Here is a 24,408-nt window from a genome sequence, read left to right as displayed (position 1 = left end):
CACAGGACTCCTCTATTCAGGACAGGGGTCAGCCCTGTGTGGGAGGCAGGGCATGGCCAGACTTGTGCTTGGCAGTGGGGGGCAGGGGATGGGCCAGGTCGGGCCAAGGCAGTGTCCTATTTTCCCTTGGAAAATAGCGTGGTCAGTGGGCTCAAAGAGCCCATGTCACACTGGCCATTGGGCCCCTATGACCACATCCAGGCCGCCGGACACACCTGAGAACCCGAATCTCCATGCACCCTGCAGACCCCAGTGGGGGCGCCCTGGCGGTGGCCGGCTTCCCACCCACAGGGCCCTTGACCACGGCACTGCGAGGCGGGGGCAGAAAGAGCCGGACTGCAGCAGTGGAGCCCGCCGAGACCAGCAGGGGGTGCTGCTGGTCAGGGTTGCAGGGTGCAGCGGCCGGGCATTGGGGTGGCGGGGGATAGCGCCATGCTCTGGCTGCACTGAGCACTCCCGCTCAGGAGAGCGGCCTCTCCCAGCTCCCTGCACATCATCAACACTAGGGAGAAAGGCCAGCCATGGGGTGGGGATAGCTTGGGCTAGCTCCTCCTCCCCCCCACAGCTGAGTGATCCCCCCCATCCTAGCCAGGACAGCCCCCTCCCCCTGGCTCTGACAGCGGGGTGAGCCCGTTCGCCCATCTCGGAGAGGTAGGTTGGGGAGAGTGGGTCAGAGGCTGGGCCAGGAGGAGATTAGCTGGAGTCGGGGAGCAGGAAGAAGCAGCTTGGTGCAGAGGGTGGAGGGGCGGGCAGCATGGGAGGGGAATAGGTGGGGTAGGGTGTTGCATGGGATAACTACACATTAACTCACTAGCAACCATCCACTGCCACAGCTCCCCACTCAGCAGCTGGCACCGCCTGGCTGGCAGGGGCATGATCTGCTAACAGCTCAGGGCACCAGCCCGGCACCCTGGCATCTAGGGTGCGAGTCGACCTAGTTCCCCATCACAAGCACCTCATGACGTACAGCCTATATGGCAGGGCCGTGCCCAGCTAAGGGCGATTCTCGCCAGCTAGCACCAGGGATGCCAGTGAGAGCTGGTCACAGCGAGCCACAGAGCGAGGTCCAAACTCTGAGGAGCCCCTGCGACCCAAGGAACAGGGGAGATGGGGTGAGACACTGAGCTTGAGAACAGCATTGCGGGTGTAACCATCAGCAGTGAAGGGAGTCATGGGGAGCAGCCCCCACCTGCCCAGGGCTGAGCCCTCCTCCCATGCAGCTCATGCCCGTGGTTTGCTCGCACGCCTGTGGCACGTGTTGGGCCAGGGAGCCGCTAAGGAGCTGAGCTGCATGTAGCTGTGCACTGGCACGTGGGTGTGAAGGGCTCGGTGCACATCACGTGTCTATGTGCAGCGAAACGCACTCATGAGTCGTCTGCCTCTCGTGGTTAGCCTGAACACAGGAGAACGGGCTCGTCTGACCTGTACACCTGGGTTGTGGTGCTGGACTCCCAGGCTCTTTGTATGTCCGCTCAGATGTCTCTCCTGCTTGCGTACGTGGGGAGGGCAGGTGTCCCAGCATGCACACAGAAGCCTGTGTGATTGTGTGTGGGTGTGTCTCTGCACGGGTATGGGTGTCAGTCCTTGTATGCATGTCCAGACACGGGCCTTGTGCATGAACGTGTGCTTGTGACTGTACATGGGACCCTTTGTGTGCAAACAGGCGTCTTTATCCTCCTGTGTGCATGTGGCCCAAGGCCGAGCTACTCCTGCTGTGACCTGAACCCCTGTCTTTCATCTGTCTCTCTGCTCAGAGGGATGTGGCTCCACCCCGCCGGTAACCCCAGCGACAGAGCACTGCCCATATGCCTTGCACTGCCTCCTGCACCGGGGTCTCCAGTCATCCTCTGCTAGCTGCATTGCTGGAACCGCTGTTATTGCCTCTTTACTGAGCGCTCGGCTCCCATGGAGTCTGTTATTAAACTCCCACTTCTGTGCTGTTAGCAGGGTGATAGCTGTCGCCTGCAGGGCAGAGGATGCTGGGCTCTGAGCCCCGTGAGTGATGGACAGGCACAGGGCACTGATGGGAGTTATTAATCTGCAGGGCCACACAGGACAGCACCAGCAGGGGCCAGACTTCTAGCATGACAGCGAGTTGTAACAGAGCACCGTGTCCCTGTGGGCCCAGAAATCCTGCAGCCAGAAGCAGGCAGCCCCTCCCTGTCTGGCCCTGGGGGCCCATCTCCTGTCTGGTCAGAGCAAAGCCCACTTGGCACTGAGTGGAGGGTCCTTCCCAGAGAACAGGAGCTTGGGAACCAGACCGGGAGGTGGCTGTCACAAGGAGCATTGCTCAGTGACTCTTAAGCCCCCGAGCGCTGGCTGGCATTATTACTGCCATTTGTCATTTGAATCCCCATTGCGCTCTTTGCCCCTCCAGCCTGAGCATAGGTTTCCGGTGCTCGCTGGTGCCTCTGAGAGCATGAATCACCATCGCTCACAGTCAACTGCAGGGCTGCTATCGGGGTGCCCCCCTGGAAGCCAGGTCTGTGTAGCAAGCCAGGCCCCTCGCAGATCTGTGGCTGCAGCCAGCGCAATGTTCTAACCCAGCCTGGAGTTCCCCTGTCCTAACGTGCTGGAGGCCCCTGCTGGGTCGGAAGAAATGGAAAGGAAATAAATAGGAACAATAAACTCATCGCTTAAAATCCCCCTCCACAGGACCTGCTCAGGGGTGCCTCAGTCCTCAGCTGGCTGGCCAGGCTGCCTGCTTGTCTCTGGCGGCTGCTAGGCCAGGCAGAGTTTCTACAGGTTGCTTGTCCCTTATCAGGTATGTTTGGGACCTGACAGGTCCCAAACAAGAGAATTCACTGGATGAGGGGAGGCCCAGGGCTTCTGCACCCTGACAGCCCTCTGCTCCAGGGCTGCTGCAGCCCAGCTGCTCTCCCTGGGACTCCAACCCCAGCCCAGGCTCCCAGGGGCTGCCACAGGGCTCCAACCAACCCTGCCCCCCCAGCTGCCCTCCAGCTAGACCAAGGACATTGTTGGATGAAAAACTACCCAATCTGAGAGGTGCGACCTGTACTTCCCTGTTAATACCTTTTACAGCTTTCTGTTTGCACAAGAAAACTCCTGGGGGCATGGAGGGGGCAGCGATTCAGTGTCATCTGGGTGTAGCCCTGGAAATGGCCTCTCCCCCCGCCTCTCCTCAGTGCCATGTGCACTCTGAAGCCTAATGATTGCTCTTTAAACTCTGATTTCTCCTGCTGATTGTTGGAGCAAAGTCCTCCAGCCACTGTGGTCCAGCTTAAGGCCAGTATGGAGCTTCAAATTACCCAGCGTGCCCTGCCGCAGCACTGCCCATTGAGCAGCATCCACACGCCACACCCAAGAAACAGAATGAGGCCAAAGCATTTCACAGGCAGAGCCCAGGAGAGACTGAGGTGCCAGTGGCAGGGAATGGATTGGCCGAGACGCATGATCCCAGCAAGGGATCCGCACTCCAGGCTGCAGAGGAAGGTAAACTACTCCCCGCCCCCCACCCCCAAAAGGTCCCTACCCATCACCTTGGCCAGGGCTGAATAGGAGGCAGAGACTCCCTATACCCAAAACCTTGCAACATACTCAGCATGCCCCACACCCTGCCCGCCCCTGCTACAGGCTGCATGATCACAGGCAGGTATCCAGAGCCATGCGTGTACACTCATCCCTCGCTATACGAGCACCATTGGGTCCCAACTTTCTGCTCGTTGGCAAAAACTCATAAGAGGGACACTAAACTCCCATTAAAATACATGTAAAAGTCTCTGATTAGTTCCTAGGGCTCCTAACTCAGGGAAGGAGTGGCAGTAGGGGGCTCTGCTTTTGAAAGGTAAGTGAACCTTGGGTGCGGGAGGGTTAAAGGCTGGGGGCAGTTTGGGGCCAGGAGGGAAGGGAGGGTTAAAACCTGGTGGTGGGTTGAGTCTGTGGGGTGGACAGAAGGAAGTGGGTGGGCCAGGCTGCAGTGGTTTGGGTGTGCGGAGCCAGAGGGGGGTTCAGACTGAGGAGGGTTGGAGCTGCGGTGAGGGGATAAAGCTCATAGTAGCTGGGGGAGTTCACTCAGCTAGTGAACAAAGGTAAGTGAGTGTGTCCCCTGTTCTAGCGAGTACTCGTAAATAAAGTACTCGTTGAACGAGGGATGAGTGTACCACAATACGTGCCTGGACACGTACACCTGCCCGAACATGTACACGTGCCCCGTCATCAGGCAGAAGGGAAGGCCTTACATGGACAAGTCTGGGCACAGAAGCGTGTTCATGCTCACGCATGCAAACCCATGTGTGCTCCTGGGACTAGTTATCCTGGACTCAGCAGGCCATGCCCAGCTTGTTCCAATGCCCCAGGGCATGGGGAGCAAATCTCCCGAGGGGACACACAGCCCAGAAGGCAGCAGTGGGCACACATCAGTGCCAAAACAAGCCACCTAGGACATGAATAGTTTTGACTTGCTGAGGGCTTCTGGTAGGGTGACAGGACATCCCAAAAGGGGTGGAACAGTCCTGAAATGAGGAGTGCAAGTCTGAGGACAGCATCTGTGTCAGATTCCCTGCCATACAGTTCTGCACCTCTCCTCACCCCACCCTCCTCTCTTGCTGAGGATCTGCCCCCAGCCAGACCAAAAGGAGCCAGGCACTAATAAGAGATACCCAAGGAGCCTGGGCTGCTGTAGGGAGCCTCTGATTCTCCACTTGCCCTGGACGGCGTGCCCTGGTGGGGGTGGGGAGGCTGGGGACACAGAGAGGTGGCTCTCAGGCACTCTGGCCCTGTTGGCATAGTACCCCACCTCTCTGAGACGCAGAGGCTGCACTGACACAAGAACTCCTCCATCCATCCAGCACTGTTTCCACAGGGGTGAGGTTGGCAGAGTGCTGTCATTTTCACACCCCTGAGAGACATGGCTATACCGGCGTAAATTCCTCCTGCAGACCAGGCTCTGTCAACAGCCTGGAGTCCAGGCACGATCTGGGAAGGAGCAACCAGGAGACGATGCCAACTCCTCCTGGAACTGACAAAACAGTGTCACTGGGCAACATGATGACAAATGGGATCTGGCCAGACCAAGCCAGGGGCTGCCCCTCAGAGGGAACAGCAAAGAGACCTAGAATTAGAGCAGGTCTACATTAAAGGGGAGGTTGAATTAAGTCAGAGGTGTGCAAAGTGGGGGGCAGGCCCTTTGGGGGAGCATGAAATTTCATAAGGGGGGCACAGCACGATTGGCTGCTGCGTCTCAGGCTCACCCATCTCATTAAAAATGTTGGAATCAGTTACTGTTTTGATGTGTGTGTATTCAAGTTTATATACTAATTAATAAAAGTTTTACAGTCCACAGACTTTATTTTCTTACAGGTACCACAAGGGTTGTTGTTTTTTTTCAGGGGGGAGGCGGGTTGGATGTTTTTTGTATGAACGTAACCAACATTGCTGTTCATTTGGGTTCCATTAGACAGACTTGCTAATTTCAGGGCTGAAAAGTGTGGCCCAACATAACAAGCTGGCTCACCTCTGAATTGTCACCCAACTCTAGCTATGTAGCTGGCTTCCAAGTGCTTTATTTCAGGCTTCTTCACAGCCTCCACTGTGGGAGGACTTCCCTTTCTCCCAGTGAGGGGCAGGTGTTCCAGCACCTATGGGGCTGCGCTGGAAGTTCAGTTTAGTGCTTCCCCGTACTCTCAGACTTGGAGGAAAGAGCTGTGGGACTCTTGAAGACAGCTGCCTTGGGCAGCAGAGACAGAGATGTAAATCAAGCCTCAGACACTGCTGAGGAGAGGGTGATCCAAACTCACTATTGTTCTTTTAATGGCCCTGCCCTGGGGACGGAGTGGCGCATGGGGGAGTCATGGTTGGAGAAGCTGGGAGACCTGTGGAGCAGGTACAAAGCTCCAGAGATGGCAGGAACCACAGGGAAGGAGATCTTGCAGTAGAAGAGGGGAACGAGGGCTTCAGCAGGTCCTGAAGACTTCATGATTGGAAGAGTGGGAGATTTCTGGGAGGGGCAGCCACAGAAGGAGCAGATGGTGGGATGGAGAGGCAGCAAGGGGATGTGCATATCAGAGAGAGCTGGTAGCCTACTACTTCCCATTAGTAGGCCCTGTTTTCCGTGTATAGAATCCTAGAATCCTAGGGCTGGAAGGGAGCTCAGGAGATCATTGAGTCCAGCCCCCTGCCCAAAGTAGGACCAACCCCAACTAAATCATCCCAGCCAGGGCTTTGTCAAGCTGGAACTTAAAAAAAACATGTAGGGATGGAGATTCCACCACCTCTGTAGGTAGCTCATTTCAGTGCTTCACCTCCCTCCTGGGGAAATAGCTTTTCCTACTATCCAACCCAGATATTTATAACTGCCATACGTCAGCCAACCAGGCTGATCCTTTCTGTGCTGGGGGCCTGCTTCAGGCTGAACTCATGAGCAGCCGATCCTATAATAAATGCACCAGAGATTTCTTAACTAAAGAAAAGAAATGAGATATTTACAAGTTTAAAGGCGGCAAAGACACACAAACACACAAGTTACAGCTTTAGCATCCAGCACTGAAGCTGCTCTATTGTGTAAATGCTGTGGATCCCCTTGGGTTAGGGCGGGCGAAGCACCTGGAATTCTTGCTTATGTGGAGACATTGTTGCCCTTCCGAGCTCAAGCAGCCTAGAGAGAATTTCTTCGTGGCAATAATTTGTGTTGTTTTCCCCCAGAGTTCAAGCTGATGCTATGAGTGCTCGAGCACGTCTCCTCTTTGTGGGAACTTGGGGAGCCATCAACAGTCTTTAGCAGCCGATCTTCCACAAGGGCTTGTCGTGTGTCAAAGGCTCTTCCTTTGATGGAGAGGAGAGGAGGAGACAGCCTGTGGTCCTAGTGTTTCACACTTGGTGATAAGTTTCAGGGGATAGGCTTCTTAGTCTGTACCTGCAAAAACAATGAGGTGTCCTTGGACCCCTTAAAGACTAACAGATTTGTTTGGACATAAGGTTTTGTGAGCAAAAACCCACTTTGTCAGCCGCATCTCCTAAACTCAGAGTGAACACAGTTTTGTAACCCAAAAACCTATTTTACCAACACGAACTCACAGGGCAGCCAACTGCCCCAACTCTGTGTTTATCAGTGGTCAGTGGGTGTCTAGAGGTCTATGTGCCATCTTGCTGTCCACCCACAATGGCAGCTCCCTGTGGATGGGTCCAGGTAGGGGAGAAATCACTTCCAGGGTGGTAGGATAGCACCTGACTCCTCCTCCTCAGCTCCCCTGCAGCCACAGTTCCTCCAGCCCCTGGGCTGTGCAGTCACGGCATCTCCAGTCCTGATGCATTGGGTGGCCTAGTCACAGTGGGTAGCAGGTGGGGCTGGGGATGGCTATGGGTCAGGGAATGGCGGGTGGATAGAGGATAGGGCTCTGGGGGATTGGGATCAGGATCAGGCCACCCCACATCTGGCTAGTTCTGCCTACCCTGCCTGCCGTACAATTCCTGTACCTGAGCCAGCTCCGCTCGAGTGCCCCGCTGGTGGTTCCTGAAGGGCCATGTGGTTTGTGCCTCTCCCACCTCTGTCTGGCCCGCTTTCGGCTGCTGGTCTGGCAGGGCTCCAACTACAGCTCATATGGCCTGTCTCCCCAGCACCTACAGCCAGGAGTTTGAGGGCTGTGTAGCCCCATCTCTGCGTGCTGGGCCATGGAGGGATGCAGGCAGGGTCTGTGGGGCAGGAGGTGGGACAGGGATGGATGCAGTGATGGGGGAAGGGGTGTAGAGAGGCTGGGACAGGCAGGAATGCAGGGAGGGTGATGGAGAGCATGAGGCAGGTGGGATGGGCTGACCCCACTGAGCGCTCCAATGGAGGTCCACATCAAGTACAAAAATTGTAGGGATAGCTGGGTAGGGAAGACGGCAGCCAGGCATGGCCCAGTCCCCAAGCCCCATCCCCTCCTGGAATTCCCTCAACCCCCTATCCAATCCCTCTGCCCTGGGTTCCCCCTGCTCACCTCCCCACTTAATGCAGATGCGCACAGGAGGTGCCATTAAAGTCACACACGCAGCCTGAAGCCTGGCATTTCCGGGCTTCTGAGCACTTACCTGGCAACCCTAGAGTTCTGTCACCGCTGTAGTTCAGTGTAACGTGTTAGTCCGGAGGGAGGATGCTTGATGGGTAGTTTTTGTCCGGGCTATTGTCTAGTTGCAGTTGCCTCACTGCCCTAGCAGCATATGTTGCAGTGTTACGTGATGACTGGGAATGAATAACTCAGCTTCCTACAAAGGGCCTTACTTGTTCTGTGCACCACTCACAAGAAGAGTCACTCGTTCCCATCGGCTGCGAATTATTTCGGGAGCAGCAGGGAAGGACGGGGGCCCATGGGCCAGTGAAGTGGACCCCGAAGGCGCCACGTCAGGGTGGCTGTACCCTGGCCATAGTTTGGGGCTACAAGCCGTCTGAGCTATGCTGTGACTGTCTCTGGCACGCCCCTGTCTCAGCGCCTGGCACGTGTATTTGAAGCATCCAGACAGGAGACCTGGAAAAGAGACACGTTCCTTGGCATTGGGGATTGGGGCAGGATATCCAGGAATTTCCTGCTCAGAGGGCTCCAGGCATTTACTGGCAGTGCTGCCTCCGCCTGCTTCCTACACTTGGGGGGCTTTCCCAGAGGCAGAAGTTTGTTTTTAATATCCCAGTTCTTATCTCCTCGCAGCAGTAGGTTCCCTCCCCTTGCAGAGACAGACCGAGACAGAGACACTTTGCCTGCGACAGCCGCGATCCACACCACAGACGCCATGGGGAACTGCTTCATCAAGGAGGTGAGTCCAAGGGCTCCTTTGCCCATCTCCATGGTCCTCCCAAAACAGATTTGCTCCCATTGAGAAGGGGAGGGACTGAGTGCAAAGGCAGAGGGCTGCGTGGTGCAGGCCTGTAGCATCATAGAACTGGAAGGAACCTCAAGAGGTCATTGACTCCAGTCCCCGAACTCACAGCAGGACCTATCACCATCTAGATCATCCCTCACAGGTGTCTATCTAACACGCTCTTCAATATCTCCAGTGATGGAGATTCCACAACCCCCCTAAGCAATTTATTCCAGTGCTTCACTACCCTGACAGTCGGGAAGTTTTTCCTGATGTCCAACCTAAACCACCCTGGCTGCAGTTTAAGCCCATTGCTTCTTGGGCTACCTCCTGAGATTCAGGAGAATACATTTTCTCCGTCCTCCTTGTAGCACCCTTTTTGGGTACCTGAAAGCTGTTATCATGCCCTCTCGCTGTCTTCACTTTTCCAGACTAAACAAACCTAATTCTTTCCCTCATAGGTCATGTTTTCTAGAACTTAAATAATTTTTGTTACTGTTCTCTGAACATTATTCAGTTTCCTCACTTCTTCCCTGAAATGTGGCGCCCAGAACTGGACACACCACTCCAGTTGGGGACTAATCAGCACAGAGTAGAGTGCAAGAATTATTTCTGGTGTTTCGCTTACAACACTCCACTTAATGCATCCCAGAATGATGTTTGCTTTTTTTTCCAGATTCATATTTACCTTGCAGTCTACTATGACCCCTAGATCTCTTTCCGCTATATCCCTTCCCGGACAGTCACTTTCCATTTAGTACGTTTCCTTTCTGTACGTGTGAAACAGATTGTTCCTCCCTAAGTGGAGTACTTTGCATTTGTTCTTTTCTTGAACTTCATCCTATTTAACTCAGACCATTCCTCCAGTGTGCCAAAATCATTTCGATTTATACCCTATCCTCCAAAACCCTTGTAGCCCTCACAGCTTGGAATAATCTGCAGGCTTTATGCTCATTCTCTCTATCTCATTCTTTAAATCACTGAGGAAGTTGTTGTACAGAACCAGTCCCCAAACTGATCCCTGTGGAATCCTTCCCAGTTCTAGTAGTCTATGATTCTATGATTGATCCTGAGGTTAGCGTACTGAGGTTCAAAGCCCTGCTCCAATCCAGGCAGAGCAGAGACGTGAGCCCAGGCACCCTGCACTCCATCAGAGCAGTTGGACACCTGGGCTATTGGATACTTGAAGGATGCTCTTGATTGCTGGTTTTTCAAGCAGAACATCGATGGGGTTTGGTCTCCAGCTGATGTGAAATGGGAGGAAAGAAAAGTCTTGAAACCTACTGTGGGATAGGGAGTCACTGCCCCCTCCCCCAGATCCCTCCTTGTCCTCTGCTCTGCACCTGACAGTGCTGGGGGTGATGCACAGGACCTATGATTTATGCTGGGCACTTTCTACTCACTCACCCCCTTGCTTCAAGCCTTTTATTTTATGGTGTGGAACTGGAGCACTGTAGGTTTGGCTCTGGCAGCTACAGTCTTAAGTTTGACAGAATGATCTCTGTTTGGTTTAGATCTGGAACTCATAGGAACGCATGACACCGTAGGCAAATAACACAGACCAGCCATGAATGGCCCATGAACCTGTAACTAGCAGAAGCTAGCACCCACCACTCCACTTCTGCCCAAAGTCACACCCCTTTTGAGCACCCCCAAGCCCAGCCCCCAGTTCCCCACAGACTAGCCAGTGCCTACAGACCTCAACAGCCCCAGATAGCTGGAAGGGAGAGTGGGGACCACCCATCAGATCCTCACCCCAACCCCTGGAGTGCTGGGAGGGAGGCCATGGGGCAGCCCTGAAGCCTCCTCAGTCCCAGAAAGGTAGGAGGTGACAATGCTTGGGATTCTTCTGTCCCAAAGTGCAGGACTGCCTTTGTCCTTGCTGATCATCATCAGATTTCTTTTGGCCCAATCCTCCAATTTATCTAGGTCACTCTGGACCCTATCCCTACCCTCCGACGTATCTACCTCTTCCCCAGCTTTGTGTCCTCGGCAAATTTGCTGAGGGTGCAATCCAAACCCTCATCCAGGTCCTTAATAAAGATGTTGAACAACACCAGTCCTAGAACCAACCCTTGGAGCACTTCGCTTGAAACCGACTGCCATCCAGATATTGAGCCACTGATCACTACCCATTAGGCCCAACCATCTAGCCAGCTTTCTATCCACCTTACAGTCCATGTATCCAATCTGTACTTCCTTAACTTATGGGCAAGAATGTTATGGGAGACTGAATCAAAAGTTTTTCTAAAGTCAAGGTGTATCACATCCATTGACTTCCCCATGTCCACAGAGCCAGTTACCTCATCATAGAAGCTACTCAGATTGGTCAGGCACGACTTGCCCTTGGTGAATCCATGTTGACTACTCTTGATCACTTTCCCCTCTTCCAAGCGCTTCCAAATGGATTCCTTGAGGATCCCCTTCATGATTTTTCTGGAGACTGAAGTAAGGCTGATGGGTCTATAGCTCCCTAGATTGTTTTTCTTTCCTTTTTTAAAGATGGGCACTACATTTGCCCTTTTCCAGTCATGCGGGACCTTTCCTGATCTCCATGAGTTTTCAAAGATAATAGCTTCCTGACTTTCATTTCATTTAATTTCCACTTAAATTATGCCAATTTTACTTCACATTTACTTTCATTTTTCTTTCTCAAAATGTGTTGCCTTTCACAGCAGGAATGCCTCAAGCTTCCTTTTCCTTCTCAAAATCAAGACCTATTAGCAACACAGTCAAAACACAGATACAGTATCATATCCCACAGTGCACTGCACATATTAAAAAAGGGAGTTCTCCAACCTTTTGAGATGCATATTATTTTTTATTTCATATGAGTTGTTCATTGTTGGGCTTTTAGATGTTCACTGCTGTGATGGGGTTCAGGGGTCCCCAAGCACTGCACCCCATCCGCAGGCAGGAGTGACTCTCACTCAGGAGATAGAACAGGAAGCTTATTAGGTGACAGATGCCCAGTTTCTCACAGAAGAGTCAGCGCAGCAGTCAGAGACAGTCATTCCAACCCATCTTGGGGAGAGGAGCCTGGGGGGTGCCCCTCTGGGGTGTAGCTTCCCCACCTCGCCCGGCTGGCTGCCTTCCAGCTCCCTCTTTCCCCCTGCTTCCAACTGCCGCCCCCAGTTCAAAAACCCCCTTTAGCTCCTCCCTCCTCTTTGTTCAGGGCAGAGGTGTTACCTGCCAGCCTAGGTTATAGCCCATAGGGTCATCCTTAGCCGCTGGGAGCTGCGCTGCTTGTCTCACACACATCCAGCCTGAGTCTCTCACTTGCGGTCCCCCAACTCCATGACAACCGCTTATCAAAAATAACTGGGAGGGTGTCTTGTTTTTTTTGTTTTTATTTTGCAATTATAATGTCAGGAGCCACAAAGAGTCCTTAAAGAGTTGCATGCAACTCTGGAGCCACAGGTTGCAGATTCCTGGTCCAGCTTGTTACAAACCTCAGATGCTGGGGATTCCACAAGCTCTCTTGGAAGCCTCCTCCTGAGTTTAACTCCCCTTTGTGGTAGAAAGTTTCCTTAATAGCTAGCCAAAAGCTCTCCTCCTGCAGATTTAACCTTTCACTTCTTGCCCTACCTTTTGCGGCCGTGGTGAAAAATGGATCCCCCTCTTCACTTTAACAGCCTTAAAGTGTTCAAAGACTGTCCTCGGGCTTCCCCTTAGTCTTCATTTATTACAACTAAATGTGCCCTTTTTTAATCTTTCCTCATACATTAGGGCTTTCTGAACCTTTTAGCATTTTTGATGTTCTCCTCTGGGCTCTCTCCAGTTTGTTCATTTCTTGCTTAAACCACGGTGCCCAGAACTCAACGCCACTCTCCAGATAAAGGCCCCTGCAATCTGGAGTAGAGGAGGACAATTACCTCCCATGTCTTACATACATCACTCATGTTAATACAACCCATAATGATATTTGCAACTTTTGCGCCACTGTGTCACATCTACTATAATCCGCTTTAAGCCCAGATCCTTCTCAGCAGTGTTACCACCTAGTCAATAGATGGCCAACCAGTTTGGGAGGAACAGCCAGAAGAGTGGTAGATAGAGTGCAAAGAGCCACATATTATCTATCTATAAAAATAAATATATAATATGTGGCTCAATGCCCTCCCCTTCCCAAGAGCCAGACTCCCCCACTCCCCCTGCTCTACATAAATGCCTTCCCCAGAGCCAGGCACCCCCAGGCATCCCCCCCACACCCCCTACACCAGCTTTAGTTCCATGCCGGCAACTCCCCAAAGCCACCAGAGCTGCCACCACCATGTGCTTCACCCACTAAACGGTGGGGGACATGCTCAGAACAGGTGTGGCACTCCCTGGGCCCAGCTCTGAGGAGCTGCATTTAAAGGCTCAAAGAGCCGCATATGGCTTGAGCACCATGGGACGGCCACCCCGGAGTCGTCAATTCAGCCCCATTTTGTAGTTGCGGATTTGAGTTTTCCTTGCTAAGGGAAGAAGTTTGCACTGAGGTTTGATGAATTTCATCGCGTTGATTTCAGAACAATTCTCCAATTTGTCAAGGTCCTTTCAGATTTAACTCCTGGTTTCTAAAGTGCTTGTAACCCCTCCCAGCATCAGTGTCACCGCAGCTTTTATACGCGTACTCTCCTTTCTGCTATCCAAGTCATTAATGAAAATACAGAGTGGAAATGGCCCCAGAAGTGACCCCTGCAGACCTCCATTACACGTCCTCCTGGTTTGACAGTGAGCCATTAATAATTACTCTTCGCGTTTGGTTTTCAAGTAGCTGTTCACCCACTTTATAGTACAGGTTGAAGCTCTCTCGTCCATCACCCTCAAGATCAGTGCCGAAGAAGAGAATTTGCTGGACCACAGAGGTCAATATTGTGCAGCAGCATTACCAACACTTTCTTTGCTTTCTGGGGTCTTAGAAGACATTTAGGGGTAAACTACAGCTAAATAACAGCACAGAGCACTGAGAGCCAGGGCTGGTGGCTGTAAATAAGCTTTATGGGACCACAAGAAACTTGGCCACTCCTATGATAGGTGGTGGTCCAGCTAGCTAAAATTGTGTCGCATTATGGATGTTGCAGGACAAGAGCATGTTGGACTAGCGAAGTTCAACCTGTAAAGTCATCTAGACCACATTTCCCTCATTTCCTTATGAGAATGTCAAAAGCCTTACTACAATGAAAATATGAATCACATCTTGGCTTTTCTCCACTGCCAGTAGGCCATTAACCTTCAAGGAAGGAAATTGGGTTTGTTTGGCATGATTTGTTTTTGGCACATCCATGCTACCTGCTCCTTAAATCCTGTCATCCTTTAGGTGCTCACAAACTGATTGTTTAACAGTTTGTTCCATGATCTTCCCAGGCATTTATGTTGGCTGGCTGGGCTATCATTTCCCAGATCCTCTTTGTCTCCTTTTTAAAATATAGGTCCTCGGTTTGCCCTTCCCTTGGCCCCTCGACCCCATCCTTCCACCATGAGCACTTGAAGATAATTGTTAATGGTTCTGAAATTGCTTCAGCTAGTTTGTTAAGGACCCCAGATTAATTTCCTCAGCTCTGCTAACCTGAATATGTCTAATAACAAGCAGGCCTGTGGCCCCTCAGAGACTAACAACTTTATTAGGTCATGAGCTTTCGTGGGTAAAACCCACTTCCTCAGACGAAAAGTTTTACCGATGAAAGCTCACGCTGTACTACATTTGTTAGTCTCTAAGGTGCCACGTGACTGCTTGTTATGTGTGAAGCTACAGCCTAACCCCTCTGTGAGTGAATACATCTACTTTTTCAAAATATTCTTTAACCTGTTCTTTCCCTGTCGGAGCTTGTGTTCCTTCCCACTTCTTGTTCACAAGGATCGTGTTGAGGAGCTGATCACCTGACGGTCTCAGTTATTACCTCTCCCTCCCTGCTTAATCAGCCGCTCTCTCCTATGGCCATGTCCCCGGGCCCCATGTCACTGGCACCCTTTCCACCTAGGTCTACCCTTACATTGGAACCACCTTGTCCAAGGGACTCTTACACCTGGTCCCCCTCATCCTGGAGCCTTACACCTGGGCCCTACTTGTGACTGAGTCCCTCCCTTCACCCTGGACCACCCTGGGCCCCCTGCTTGCTCATGGTCCCTCACACCCTCCCACACTGCGGCCTGCTCTGCTGAGAAACAGGATGCACGGGGAAAGCCTGGGGCCAGGTTCCCAGGAACAGAAGGAAGATCACTAGCCTAGCTCAGGGCTCCAGGCTGAGCTGGGGATCCCCCAACAGCTGGGTGCAGTGCCAGCACAGAGAGGATGTCTTCAGGAACGGCTTTTAGTGGCGAGATCCCTGCCCTGGGCCCTCTAACACTCTTTGTTAAGAGACACTCAAAAGAGCCAAACCCAGACCCAGGTCTGTGTAATCCTTGTCTGCCATGCGCCGTGCAGGGCCAGACCTTGCTCGTCACTCACCCCAGTGTCTCACAGCACAGCTCTTCTGTTCCTGTCTCCATGGCCCCAGCAATCAGCCTGGGGTGGGAGCGAGCTGAAATCCGCTTCTGAGGGGAATCTGTCTCTAGGATTTCCCCCATGGCTGTTGGGCTGAGTCCAGTAGCTGGCCAAGGAGGGTTCACGTTGTGCCAGGAAATTAGGCTATTTGTTCCCCCTGTGGATAATAAGAGCCCCTGCCAGGCCATTGTTCTGGCCTTGTGTCACAGTTCACAACTCACAAGCTAATCAAGGAGAGGGAAGGGGAATTTATGGTTGCCTTCCTGCCTGCAGCCTGTTCCACCAGAGCAGCACCTGACCATTGCAGGGTGGAAGGACCTGGGGAACTGGGTGGAGAAGTATCAGAGAGGTAGTCAGGTTAGTCTGTATCTTAAAAAACAACAAGAAGTCCTGCGGCACCTTATAGACTAACGATATTTTGGAACATCAGCTTTCGTGGGCAAAGAACTTATGCATCTGATGAAGCGGGTCTTTGCCCACGAAAGCTGACGTTCCAAAATATCTGTTAGTCTATAAGGTGCCGCGGGACTTCTTGCTGTTTTTGGGTGGAGAAGGTGACTCCAGCACCCAAGAGCCAGCCTGAATCACCACTCTATGTGTTTTGCACTGGCAGCTCAGAGGGAGCCTCCTCACAGCTCAGAGTTCACCACACTGGTATTTTGTGCTGCCAGGGAACATGCCCCACAGCCAACACAAGGCCTTGGATTGAGGGCTGCAAGGTCTGAGGTGATGTGGGATTAGAGGGGCAGGCTAGGAGTTAGAGGAGGGGCTAGAGAAGAGGTAAGTTACACCAGCCAGCACTTGTCTCTGAATGTGGCCTATTGCCTACGTGCTGTCTAGATGGGACGCAGCTAGAGCAGCAGTGTTACCAAAACCCCAGTTCAGAAGCACGACACTGAGGTGATTAATCCAGCAGGAGGAATGGGACACGTGCAATTGAGCCTTGCAAGCCAGGAATGCCCATGGCACAAACACAATTACTTTGTGTGGATGCTGCAGGAGAAAATTTGAATTCAACGGTGACTGTGAGTGGCCAATAAATCCAGCCTCTAGTGGTTTACGCCTTGCGGTCTCTGCAGACAGGAGATTTTGAGTGGGTGGGGAGGATATGCAGGCAAGGGGAGAGGGCAGAGTGCCTGTGAAAAGATAGGAAAAGTGTCAGCCCGGCCATGAAACTGAAGAACTGGGCAGTGGGCACATACCAGCAGACGGGCACAATAGCCAGTGTGAAGGTCGCACTAAGAGGCCAGGGCTTTGGGGAAATCCAAAAGGAACAAGTGACAGAAGCTGTGTGAGAGTGAAACAACTCCGAGGACTTTCTCTTGGAGCACAGGTCTGGGAGAAACCAGGTACCCAACAGTGCAGGGCCAGCTGGGACGTTCCAGGGAGTCCAAGGGGACACACAGGGGCAGGTCCCCAAGCGATGTGGCTTCGTGCAGAGGAACATCTCGATAAAACAAGCTTTTCATTGCAGCTCAGAGGGAGAGCCAGGTAAATGGGGCACAAGTGCAGGGGCACCAAGGGTTAAACAGCTGGAATCCGACATGCCAACTGGGTGTGAGGAGGCTCTGAGCTGCCAGTGCAAAACTTTTCAAGGACTAAGACGTAGGAGAGCCACTTTATAAACTCCTTGTGCAGCCTAGACGGTTCCATTGACTGCACTCCCTGCAGGTTGGCTTGTACAACACTCATCACTGACACCTATCACAAATTGCTCACCAGCAGCAGGAAACGTGCCACTCTCCACGCCTGTGGCTGTGTGACCAAAGACCTGCTGGAGCCAGGAGCAGGGAGCTCTGGGATGCTCCTTGCAGAGTTGAACATGTTTTGGGGAATATTCTAGCAATTAGCTGAAAAATATAGAGTTTCCATGAAAATGGGAATTCTCCACAGGAAAACGTTGAATGTACCAAATTTTTTAGTTTTCTTATAAATAAGCTGAAATGCAATATTTCATTCCAGGTCATTTTGAGCCAAATAATGTTTGGTAGTTTGAAATGGCCCATTAGATTGTATTTCCCTCTGACATATTGCTTTATGTGAGCTAAAGTGCCTCTGTCAAGGCTGATCCCCCTCCAACACTCCAAGTGCAAAAGGTGGGGGCCCACAAGAAACGTTAAAAATATCTTGCATTTACAGGCTTCTGCTTAAAAGTTTCCCAAGGTTACAGATTCCCTGACCCTGGGAGGTAGCTGCCACCACGCAAGTGAGAAAAATCCCCTTTTTAAAACTCAGGAAGGCACACTTGGGAGTGTCTCCCTGTGGGGTAACTCCAAACTCTTAACCCTCCCTTAGGAGAGAGATTGAAAACAAAGAGGAAGAAATTTAGTTGCAGTCTGGTGGCTGACCTCTTAGTCTTAGGCATATATATACACAGACACTTCTCTAGGAGACAGGAATCAAATAATTGTCTTTAAACAAAAAAGGTAATTTATTAACCAAACAAAGAGTTATGTGATAAAAAGGCAGGTTAAACCACAGAGCTTCAATTTAAAAGTTACAGTGTGCAGGGTAGTAGATCAGCCAGCCTGACAAGTCCTGCACCAAACCCAAAAGAAAAAATAATCTGATCCTGTCTGACTAGACATTTCCTTTTCACTTATATAGCTGTATTCCCAGATCTCCTTGGAGCCTGGACGTTTACTGAATTCCCTGAACCCTTCTCAGGCTTAAACATCTCTGTCTCTCCCCTCTGGCCACACAAATGAATGACCCCCCCCCAACCCTCTCAGAGAATAACTGCTTCAATTCAAAAGATCCCTCTCTCCTCCCATTGGCTCACCTGGCTGTTTGCCAGTGGAGAAGCCACTCTCTCTGGGTTTAACCCTTTACAGGCATTCATTTATGATGCCCCATTCTCCTCTATGAGCTAAGCTCCGTGGGGGGCTACCTTGCCCATAAGGTAATCTGACTGAACTGCATGGTACCTCACAAGACCCAGGCTGCAGTATGGGGAAATGTAATCCCGTCAGCGGAGAACAGAGATATCAGGGGGGCTGAACCCAACTCCCATAATGGCATTCACCACTATGGGAAAAGGCAATTTAATGTTGCAATACAGCATTTCTGATTTCAGGAATCTGGACATGAATACTCTTTCACTTTGGTGGAATATGTTGAAGGCAAACATTGCCGCCCTCTGCAACTGACTTTTTTTCAGAATGTCTGTTCCAGGGAAAATGTCATCATTTTTGCCACATTCGGAGATCTGGGGAGTGTGGGAATTTCCCAGCGGATGGCAATTGCAAATTTTGCTCACACACGCATGCATTCCTTACTAACCCCTTGGTTTTGAGCTCCACCGTCTCCTGCACCTCACCCTATAGTGCACTGGGAGTGGGAGGGGTCTGGTACTGCCACAGGCAGAACATACGAGCAGAGCCGTCACCCCAGCCAACACCCCCCCCGCCAGCTCTCCTGGCAGCAGAGTTCACTGAGGGACCAATGTGCTCAAGACCTGCAGCCACATGGCCTGATAAACTCTGAGCCTGGGGTGAGAGAAAGTAATCCCTGCTCCACCTCTGAACTGGCCTCGTGGGCCGTTCGATGAATAACGTCTCCCTCTAACACTCAGCAGGTAAACCCTGGGGGTTGTCCAGAGAATTCCATCCCCCAGCACCCAACAGGTGAATTCCTGGTGCTTGTGTTGGGGCCCAACGCCAAAGAATTCACACCCAGCTGCCACAAATGAAGCCTGGGGCGCACAGAGCAGCCTGGTGCCCAGAAAATGCTTCCCGGCAGAGGCACAGCATGAACTGTCTGACCTTTCTCTTTTCCAGACCAACAGCCTCCAGCTGAACTTGAGCGCCTTCTCCCTTGAGGAACTGATGATGAATTACTCCTCTGAATACAGCCAGGATTATGATGATGTAGCTGCTACACCCTGCCAGATCAGCTACTGCTTCTTTGTGGGCCACGCTGCACCCACCTTCCTGGCGGTAGTCGGTGCCCTGGGTCTGCTCATTAACTTGGCCCTGGGGGTGTTGTTGGCCACCTGGTGGAGACTTTGGGCCTGGCCCCCTGGCCTAGCCACCCTGTTCCAGCTGACGCTTGGCACCACCCTCTTTGCAGCTCTGCTGCCATTGTTTGCTTCAGGAGTCAGACACGGCTGGGTTTTCAGCAACGGGCTCTGCAAGGCCGCGTACCTGCTGTGGTATGGGAGCCTCTTTGCTGAAGGGCTGCTGGTGGCTGCTGGTGCATCCAGGGCCTGGTGGAGCAAATGGGTTCCCAGCTGGCACCACTGGGGCGCGGCCATGGCCTTCTGGGCAGCGGCTGCCCTCCTGGCCATGCCAGCTGCCTGGGTGGCTGGGATGGAGGGGAGCCCTCAGGCGATGTGCGTGGTGAGGGACAGCAGAGAGTTGCCTGGGTGGTGGCTGGCCTTCGTCACCTCCTGCCTGGCTGTTTTCATTCTGCTCCCTGCCACGCTGGGCATGGTCAAGGTGATGATGACATGGCGCCGGCGTGGCTGGCAGCTGAGGATCAATGTGACCTGGCTGTTCTTCCTCCTCTGGGCGCCGTACGGGACAGCCCTGTTCCTGGACTTTCTGGTGAGGCGGCAGGTGCTCCTTGCCAGCTGCCATTTCTACGAGCACCTGGACTTCTTCCTGGGGCTGTCCGAGGGCCTTGGCATACTGCACTGTTGCCTGGGGCCCTTGCTGCTTCTCGGAGCCGGGCTGTATCGCCAAAAGAGGGGTGCTGAGCCAGGCCCCCTCGGCATGCCAGGGCAGCAGGTGTCAGGGCTCAGTATTGCCAACCCCCACTGTCAAAAACCCAGGAGTCAGCCCCACCAAAAATCAAGAGATTGGATTTAAAATCAGGGAATTCCGTAAAAATTAGGTTTTTTTAAATTTGTTGTCTGCTTTTGGGGCCCTGAGGGTGCCCCGTGGGGGGAGGGGTCACATTCTGCAACTTTCTTTACCATCACAAGGGCCAGAAACGTCCTTTTCCTTTAAGAACAAAGGCTGAAGTCATCACATCTCCACCTGTCTCTGGGGGCTTGAAGGAAAACAGCAATTATCATGAGACTCATAAAAAATCCTGAGTTGCCAACATGAGAGGGGCCTTATCCATGTACCCTCCAGCTCATGCTCTATATGCCCACATTGGCCCCCTTGCTGCAGTCCCTGAGCTCTGCTAGTCCTCCAGTGCCTTCCCACAATCCCCCTGTGGGCCCAGCAAGGACAGACAAGCTCTGTCTAGTTCACAGGCAATGACTGTGCAGAGCAGCTCAGTTCACTGCAGTGCTAAGAACCAGGGACATGCCCCTAGGGGCCTGAGTGCCTGACATGAGCCGGTGCGGTGCCAGTGTGGACACAGCACCCTGAGGGTCACTGCACAGTGGGGCTGCTCTCACCTGAGCTGAGCTGGCTCCAGAGGAGTTGTGGAGCACAGGGAGCCCAAGTTAACTGCACACAGACCCCAAATCTTAACCTGGCCACAATCAAGCACTTAACCTCTCCCGCAAGCCCTGCCAGCACACTGCTCTCATAGTCCCGTCATCACCATAATGCCCATAACCTGGGCATTGCCTTTGGCTTATCCCTCATCCCAGACGTCCATGCCGTGTCTAGTTCATGTCCCTTCTTCCGGGCAGGTGAGTAAGATGCAGCCTGTCCTTTGTCTGTATAGCTGTGTCTCTGCCCCAGGCCTTCAGCATCTCTCACCTTCGTGACCACCTCTTGCTTCTCCTCTTCTCTGGCCAGGAAAAACCCCCATCTTCCTGCTGAATTTCTTTGGAAAAGCTGCTGCCAGGGGCCTGGCACAGCAGCAGGAAGCTCACCCAAGCAGAGCTTTCGAAACGCTGCTGCTAGGTCAGCCAGGGTCCTTGCGCTCAACGGTTCACTCTTCCTGCCACCCCCGCCCCCTCCTCCCTCCCTAGGCTGCGCCTCTTCCTCCATGGTCCTGAACACAAATGACACAGCAGCAGCTACATCCTGCTCCACTACAATCTCTTAGGTGCACTGAGCCATTGTGCCCATGTGTGTACACACACACACACACTGCTACTGATGCAGCCTCTTGCATCCATCAGTCAGTTCCTCCTGGAAGCACCTTAACACTCCCTCCACTCCCACCCCTTGTGCTGGGGACAAGCCCCCTCTGACAAGCTGCAAAACTCCCATGTTCTCAGCTGTAGGGCGCTCCTGACCGTGGCTGGGAGGTGGCTGGGCTGTGATTTGCACGCACTCCTTGTTTCCTGGTGCGCTGTCTGTGTAACCTCCCACACCTCGGGGTGCTGGATCTGTCACAGTGTGCACCGTGCCTGGTGCAATGGGCCCCCGCTTTCCTACCCGGGCTTTTGGGGGTGTCGTCCATCCAATCAATAAAGGCTAATCTGTTCCTGGCTCTGGCAAGGCAGTGGTGTCCAGTGGTTTCAGAGCGTAGCCATGAACACAGCTGTGGCAAATGCTTTCTGCATGGCAGTGAGGGTGGGGCGTGAATTTGCTATAGTCCCAACCAGGGGTCTGTTCCCAGCCCTGCCAGAGGTTACTGGCTCTGTTTGGAGCTCAGGGGATGCTGAGGCTTTGCTTGGATGTGGAATGATCAGTGGTTCTTATAGCAGCTGGCAGATCCCCAGACCCTCAGCTCAGTGCATCTTCCCCTGGGCCCCAGGGTGCTCAGCAGGGGAGGTGTGCTCCCCAGGAGGGCAGGGAAAGGAGGGAGGGCAGTGTGAGTGTGACCGTGGGACAGGTGGGGGGTGGGAGGTGAGAGGACTGATGGAAGGGGTCTGGTGGGGCAGGTGGACAGGGAGAGGGGCCAGAAAGGAAGGGCATAGGGGAGAGAAGAACCATGGGGCTCAGAACCCCAACACAGGGCTGCTCCTGGCAAACCTGGCTGGGCACAGAGGGGACTGGGGATGTGTGTGGGCAAGACAAGGCAGGAAAGAACAGGCAGGAACTTCATACGGTGGGGAGGAGTCTAGGGGCACAATGCCCCCTCTGGGGTGAGGCCTCCTGGGGCTGTGGGGAGGAGTCTATGGGTAGAATTCCCACCCAACAGGCTGTGTGGTGCATGTGTCTGATACAATCCCTCCCTTGGGGTGGGACCTCATGGGGCTGGGGAGTCCCCATGTGCAATGGCCCCACTGTCCTACGCTGCTGCCCCTCACTGCTCTGTGCAGAGAGCTGAGGAGACAGACAGGTTGTGGGGGGCTGTGGTCCAGAAGGTGATGTTCCCTGCCCCCGCCAGCTAATGCTCCCATCTCTTGAGCTGCTTAGGGCACCGTAACTAGCTGGTAAGAAAAGTACCATCCCCCCCACCGAGTTCGTGAGCATGCGGAGGGGCTGCCTGTGTATGGGCACAACCCTGGGGCCTGTTCACTCACCAGCCCACCACGCTGGACCTGCCATGACCAGGCTGTAATGAAGGATGGCTCTGTGCACTTCAGCATGTGCTACCTTCCTGTTCCCCAGGCAGCTCTCGGGGGTGTCCCAGCAGCCAGCAGTGCTGGGCTTCCCCGACACAAGGGACTGGCACCGAGACACCCAGGCACCCTGCTGTCCTCCTGGCCTCGCACCTGGAAATGTGTGGGTTGGCTCTGCTGGTAACCAGGCCCATCCTGTATCCCACCCCATTGGCCCAGCCATGGTAACACACCAGGCCTGGGCTGGTACGACGGTGTCTGCTGCTGGGGCTGGAGAACTCAGAGCCGTTTCTCCCAGGCCCAATGAGGGTTGAGCTGAGCCAGGAGAACACACCTCGTCCCAAGCCGATGGCGGGGGGTTCCTAGCATTCAGCAAAGCTCCCCCCACACACACAGAAGGAGGGACTCTGTGGGTCTGGGTGCAGTGGGACAGGGCAGGAGCCACAAACTGCAGCCTCCCTAGTCCCTGCTAGGGCAGCCAGATGCCCCGTTTTCAACCAGACCTCCAAGTGGGAAAGGAACCCCAGCAGCTCCGTAGGGCTGAGCTGTACTCCCTCCCCGGGCTGGTCTGCAGGACTCCCGGTGAGCCCCTGTGACTTCTCTAGGCTGACGCAGGGCCAAGGAGGCTCCATGTGCTGCCTCCCACTTCTCCCGGGGCCCCAGCTCTGCAGTGCCCATTGTCAGGAACTGCAACCAGTGGGAGTTGTGGGGGTGGTGTGTGAGCAGCACACAGAGTCTACCTGCTCCCCCTCCTCCCCACCCACCCCAGAACTAGACGGTCTGCTGGCCACTTCCCAGGAACTGTCATAGGTCACCGCTGCCGAGACCCTGCACCTTCCCTTACCCCAGGCCCCTGTCTCAGCCTCTCCTGTATCCTGAGCCCCCCAGCCCTAGGCCAGAGCCCCTCCTGCTCCCTAACTCCTTACCTCTGGCCCTCACCCCAGCCTCCTGCCCCAGCCCGGTGCAAGTGAGGGATGGGAAAGGGGAGAGGGGGTGGAGCCTTGTGGAAGGGCCAGAGCAGGGGCGGAGCCTCAGGACCGAGAGTGGGACAAAGGTGTTTGGTTTTGTCCAGTTAGACCCTTAGCAAGGATCTCTCTTCTGAACCTCGCTTGTGCCGCTCCCTCGACTCAGCACTGCCTGGGGGGGAGCGACCAAGGGCTGGGCAGCCCCCACACCCCACTGTGCCCTGGGCTGCAGGCAGGCAAGAGGGCTGCAACCCGGCACTCTGCGGGGTGTGGCCTGTATGTGTTTTCAGGACAATGCCGCACATCTGCCTCCCCCCTGACCCAGCCCTGCCCCCGGCACCACAACTCCACAACTCCCAGGGACCACCACGGTCATGTCTATTGCCAAGAGTGACAGTGGGGTCCGAAGCAGAAGCCACTCTCACGGCTGCAGACAAATATCTGCTAGGGGTGGGATGGCCGGACGGGGGGGTGGTGGGCAGAGCGGGCAGTAGGGCCAGGGTGCTGTCAAAGGGCTGTGGGGGGGAGGGCAGAGCAGGGTCTTGACAATGGGAGAAGCAGAGAGCACCCCTCCCTACCCCTCCTCTGCCAAGCAATGGCCCCCTGTGCAGGGAAGGTCTGGTTGAGCCTACATGCTGAAGAGCCACTCTCTGGGGCAGGGATGAAAGGGGCCATATGAAAGGTGTGATGCTCTATCTATTAATTCCTCTATCCATTACCCAGCATGTGCACCAAATAAAGCAGGGGCTATGTGGACAATCAGACCATTAAAAATTGCATCCACACAGGGAACAGAGTTAAGGTTAAACAGGCATCCTCAATTCTGA

The 24,408-nt window shown here is 53.6% G+C and overlaps 1 protein-coding gene across 1 annotated transcript; it reads left to right on the top strand.

The window, feature by feature from the left end:
* Window positions 1–8,619: 8,619 nt before the first annotated feature.
* ACKR1 (atypical chemokine receptor 1 (Duffy blood group)) lies at window positions 8,620–21,606 on the top strand. The gene is made up of 2 exons (XM_074980852.1): window positions 8,620–8,742; window positions 19,033–21,606. Exons 1-2 carry the CDS (start codon window positions 8,719–8,721, stop codon window positions 20,062–20,064), a joined length of 1,056 nt encoding a protein of 351 aa, XP_074836953.1. The 5' UTR covers window positions 8,620–8,718; the 3' UTR covers window positions 20,065–21,606.
* Window positions 21,607–24,408: the final 2,802 nt, after the last annotated feature.

The sequence above is a fragment of the Carettochelys insculpta genome, chromosome 30 (genome assembly GCF_033958435.1).
Source record: "Carettochelys insculpta isolate YL-2023 chromosome 30, ASM3395843v1, whole genome shotgun sequence".
In the NCBI taxonomy this organism is placed as follows: domain Eukaryota; kingdom Metazoa; phylum Chordata; order Testudines; family Carettochelyidae; genus Carettochelys; species Carettochelys insculpta.
Note: the sequence above shows the minus strand (reverse complement) of the source record. Positions and strands in the feature narration are given on the sequence as shown.

Coding starts and splice junctions, on each gene's coding strand:
- ACKR1 (XM_074980852.1), top strand. CDS start 8,719: ATGGGGAACTGCTTCATCAAGGAG. Junction 8,743..19,032: donor GGAACTGCTTCATCAAGGAG/GTGAGTCCAAGG, acceptor TCTCTTTTCCAG/ACCAACAGCCTCCAGCTGAA.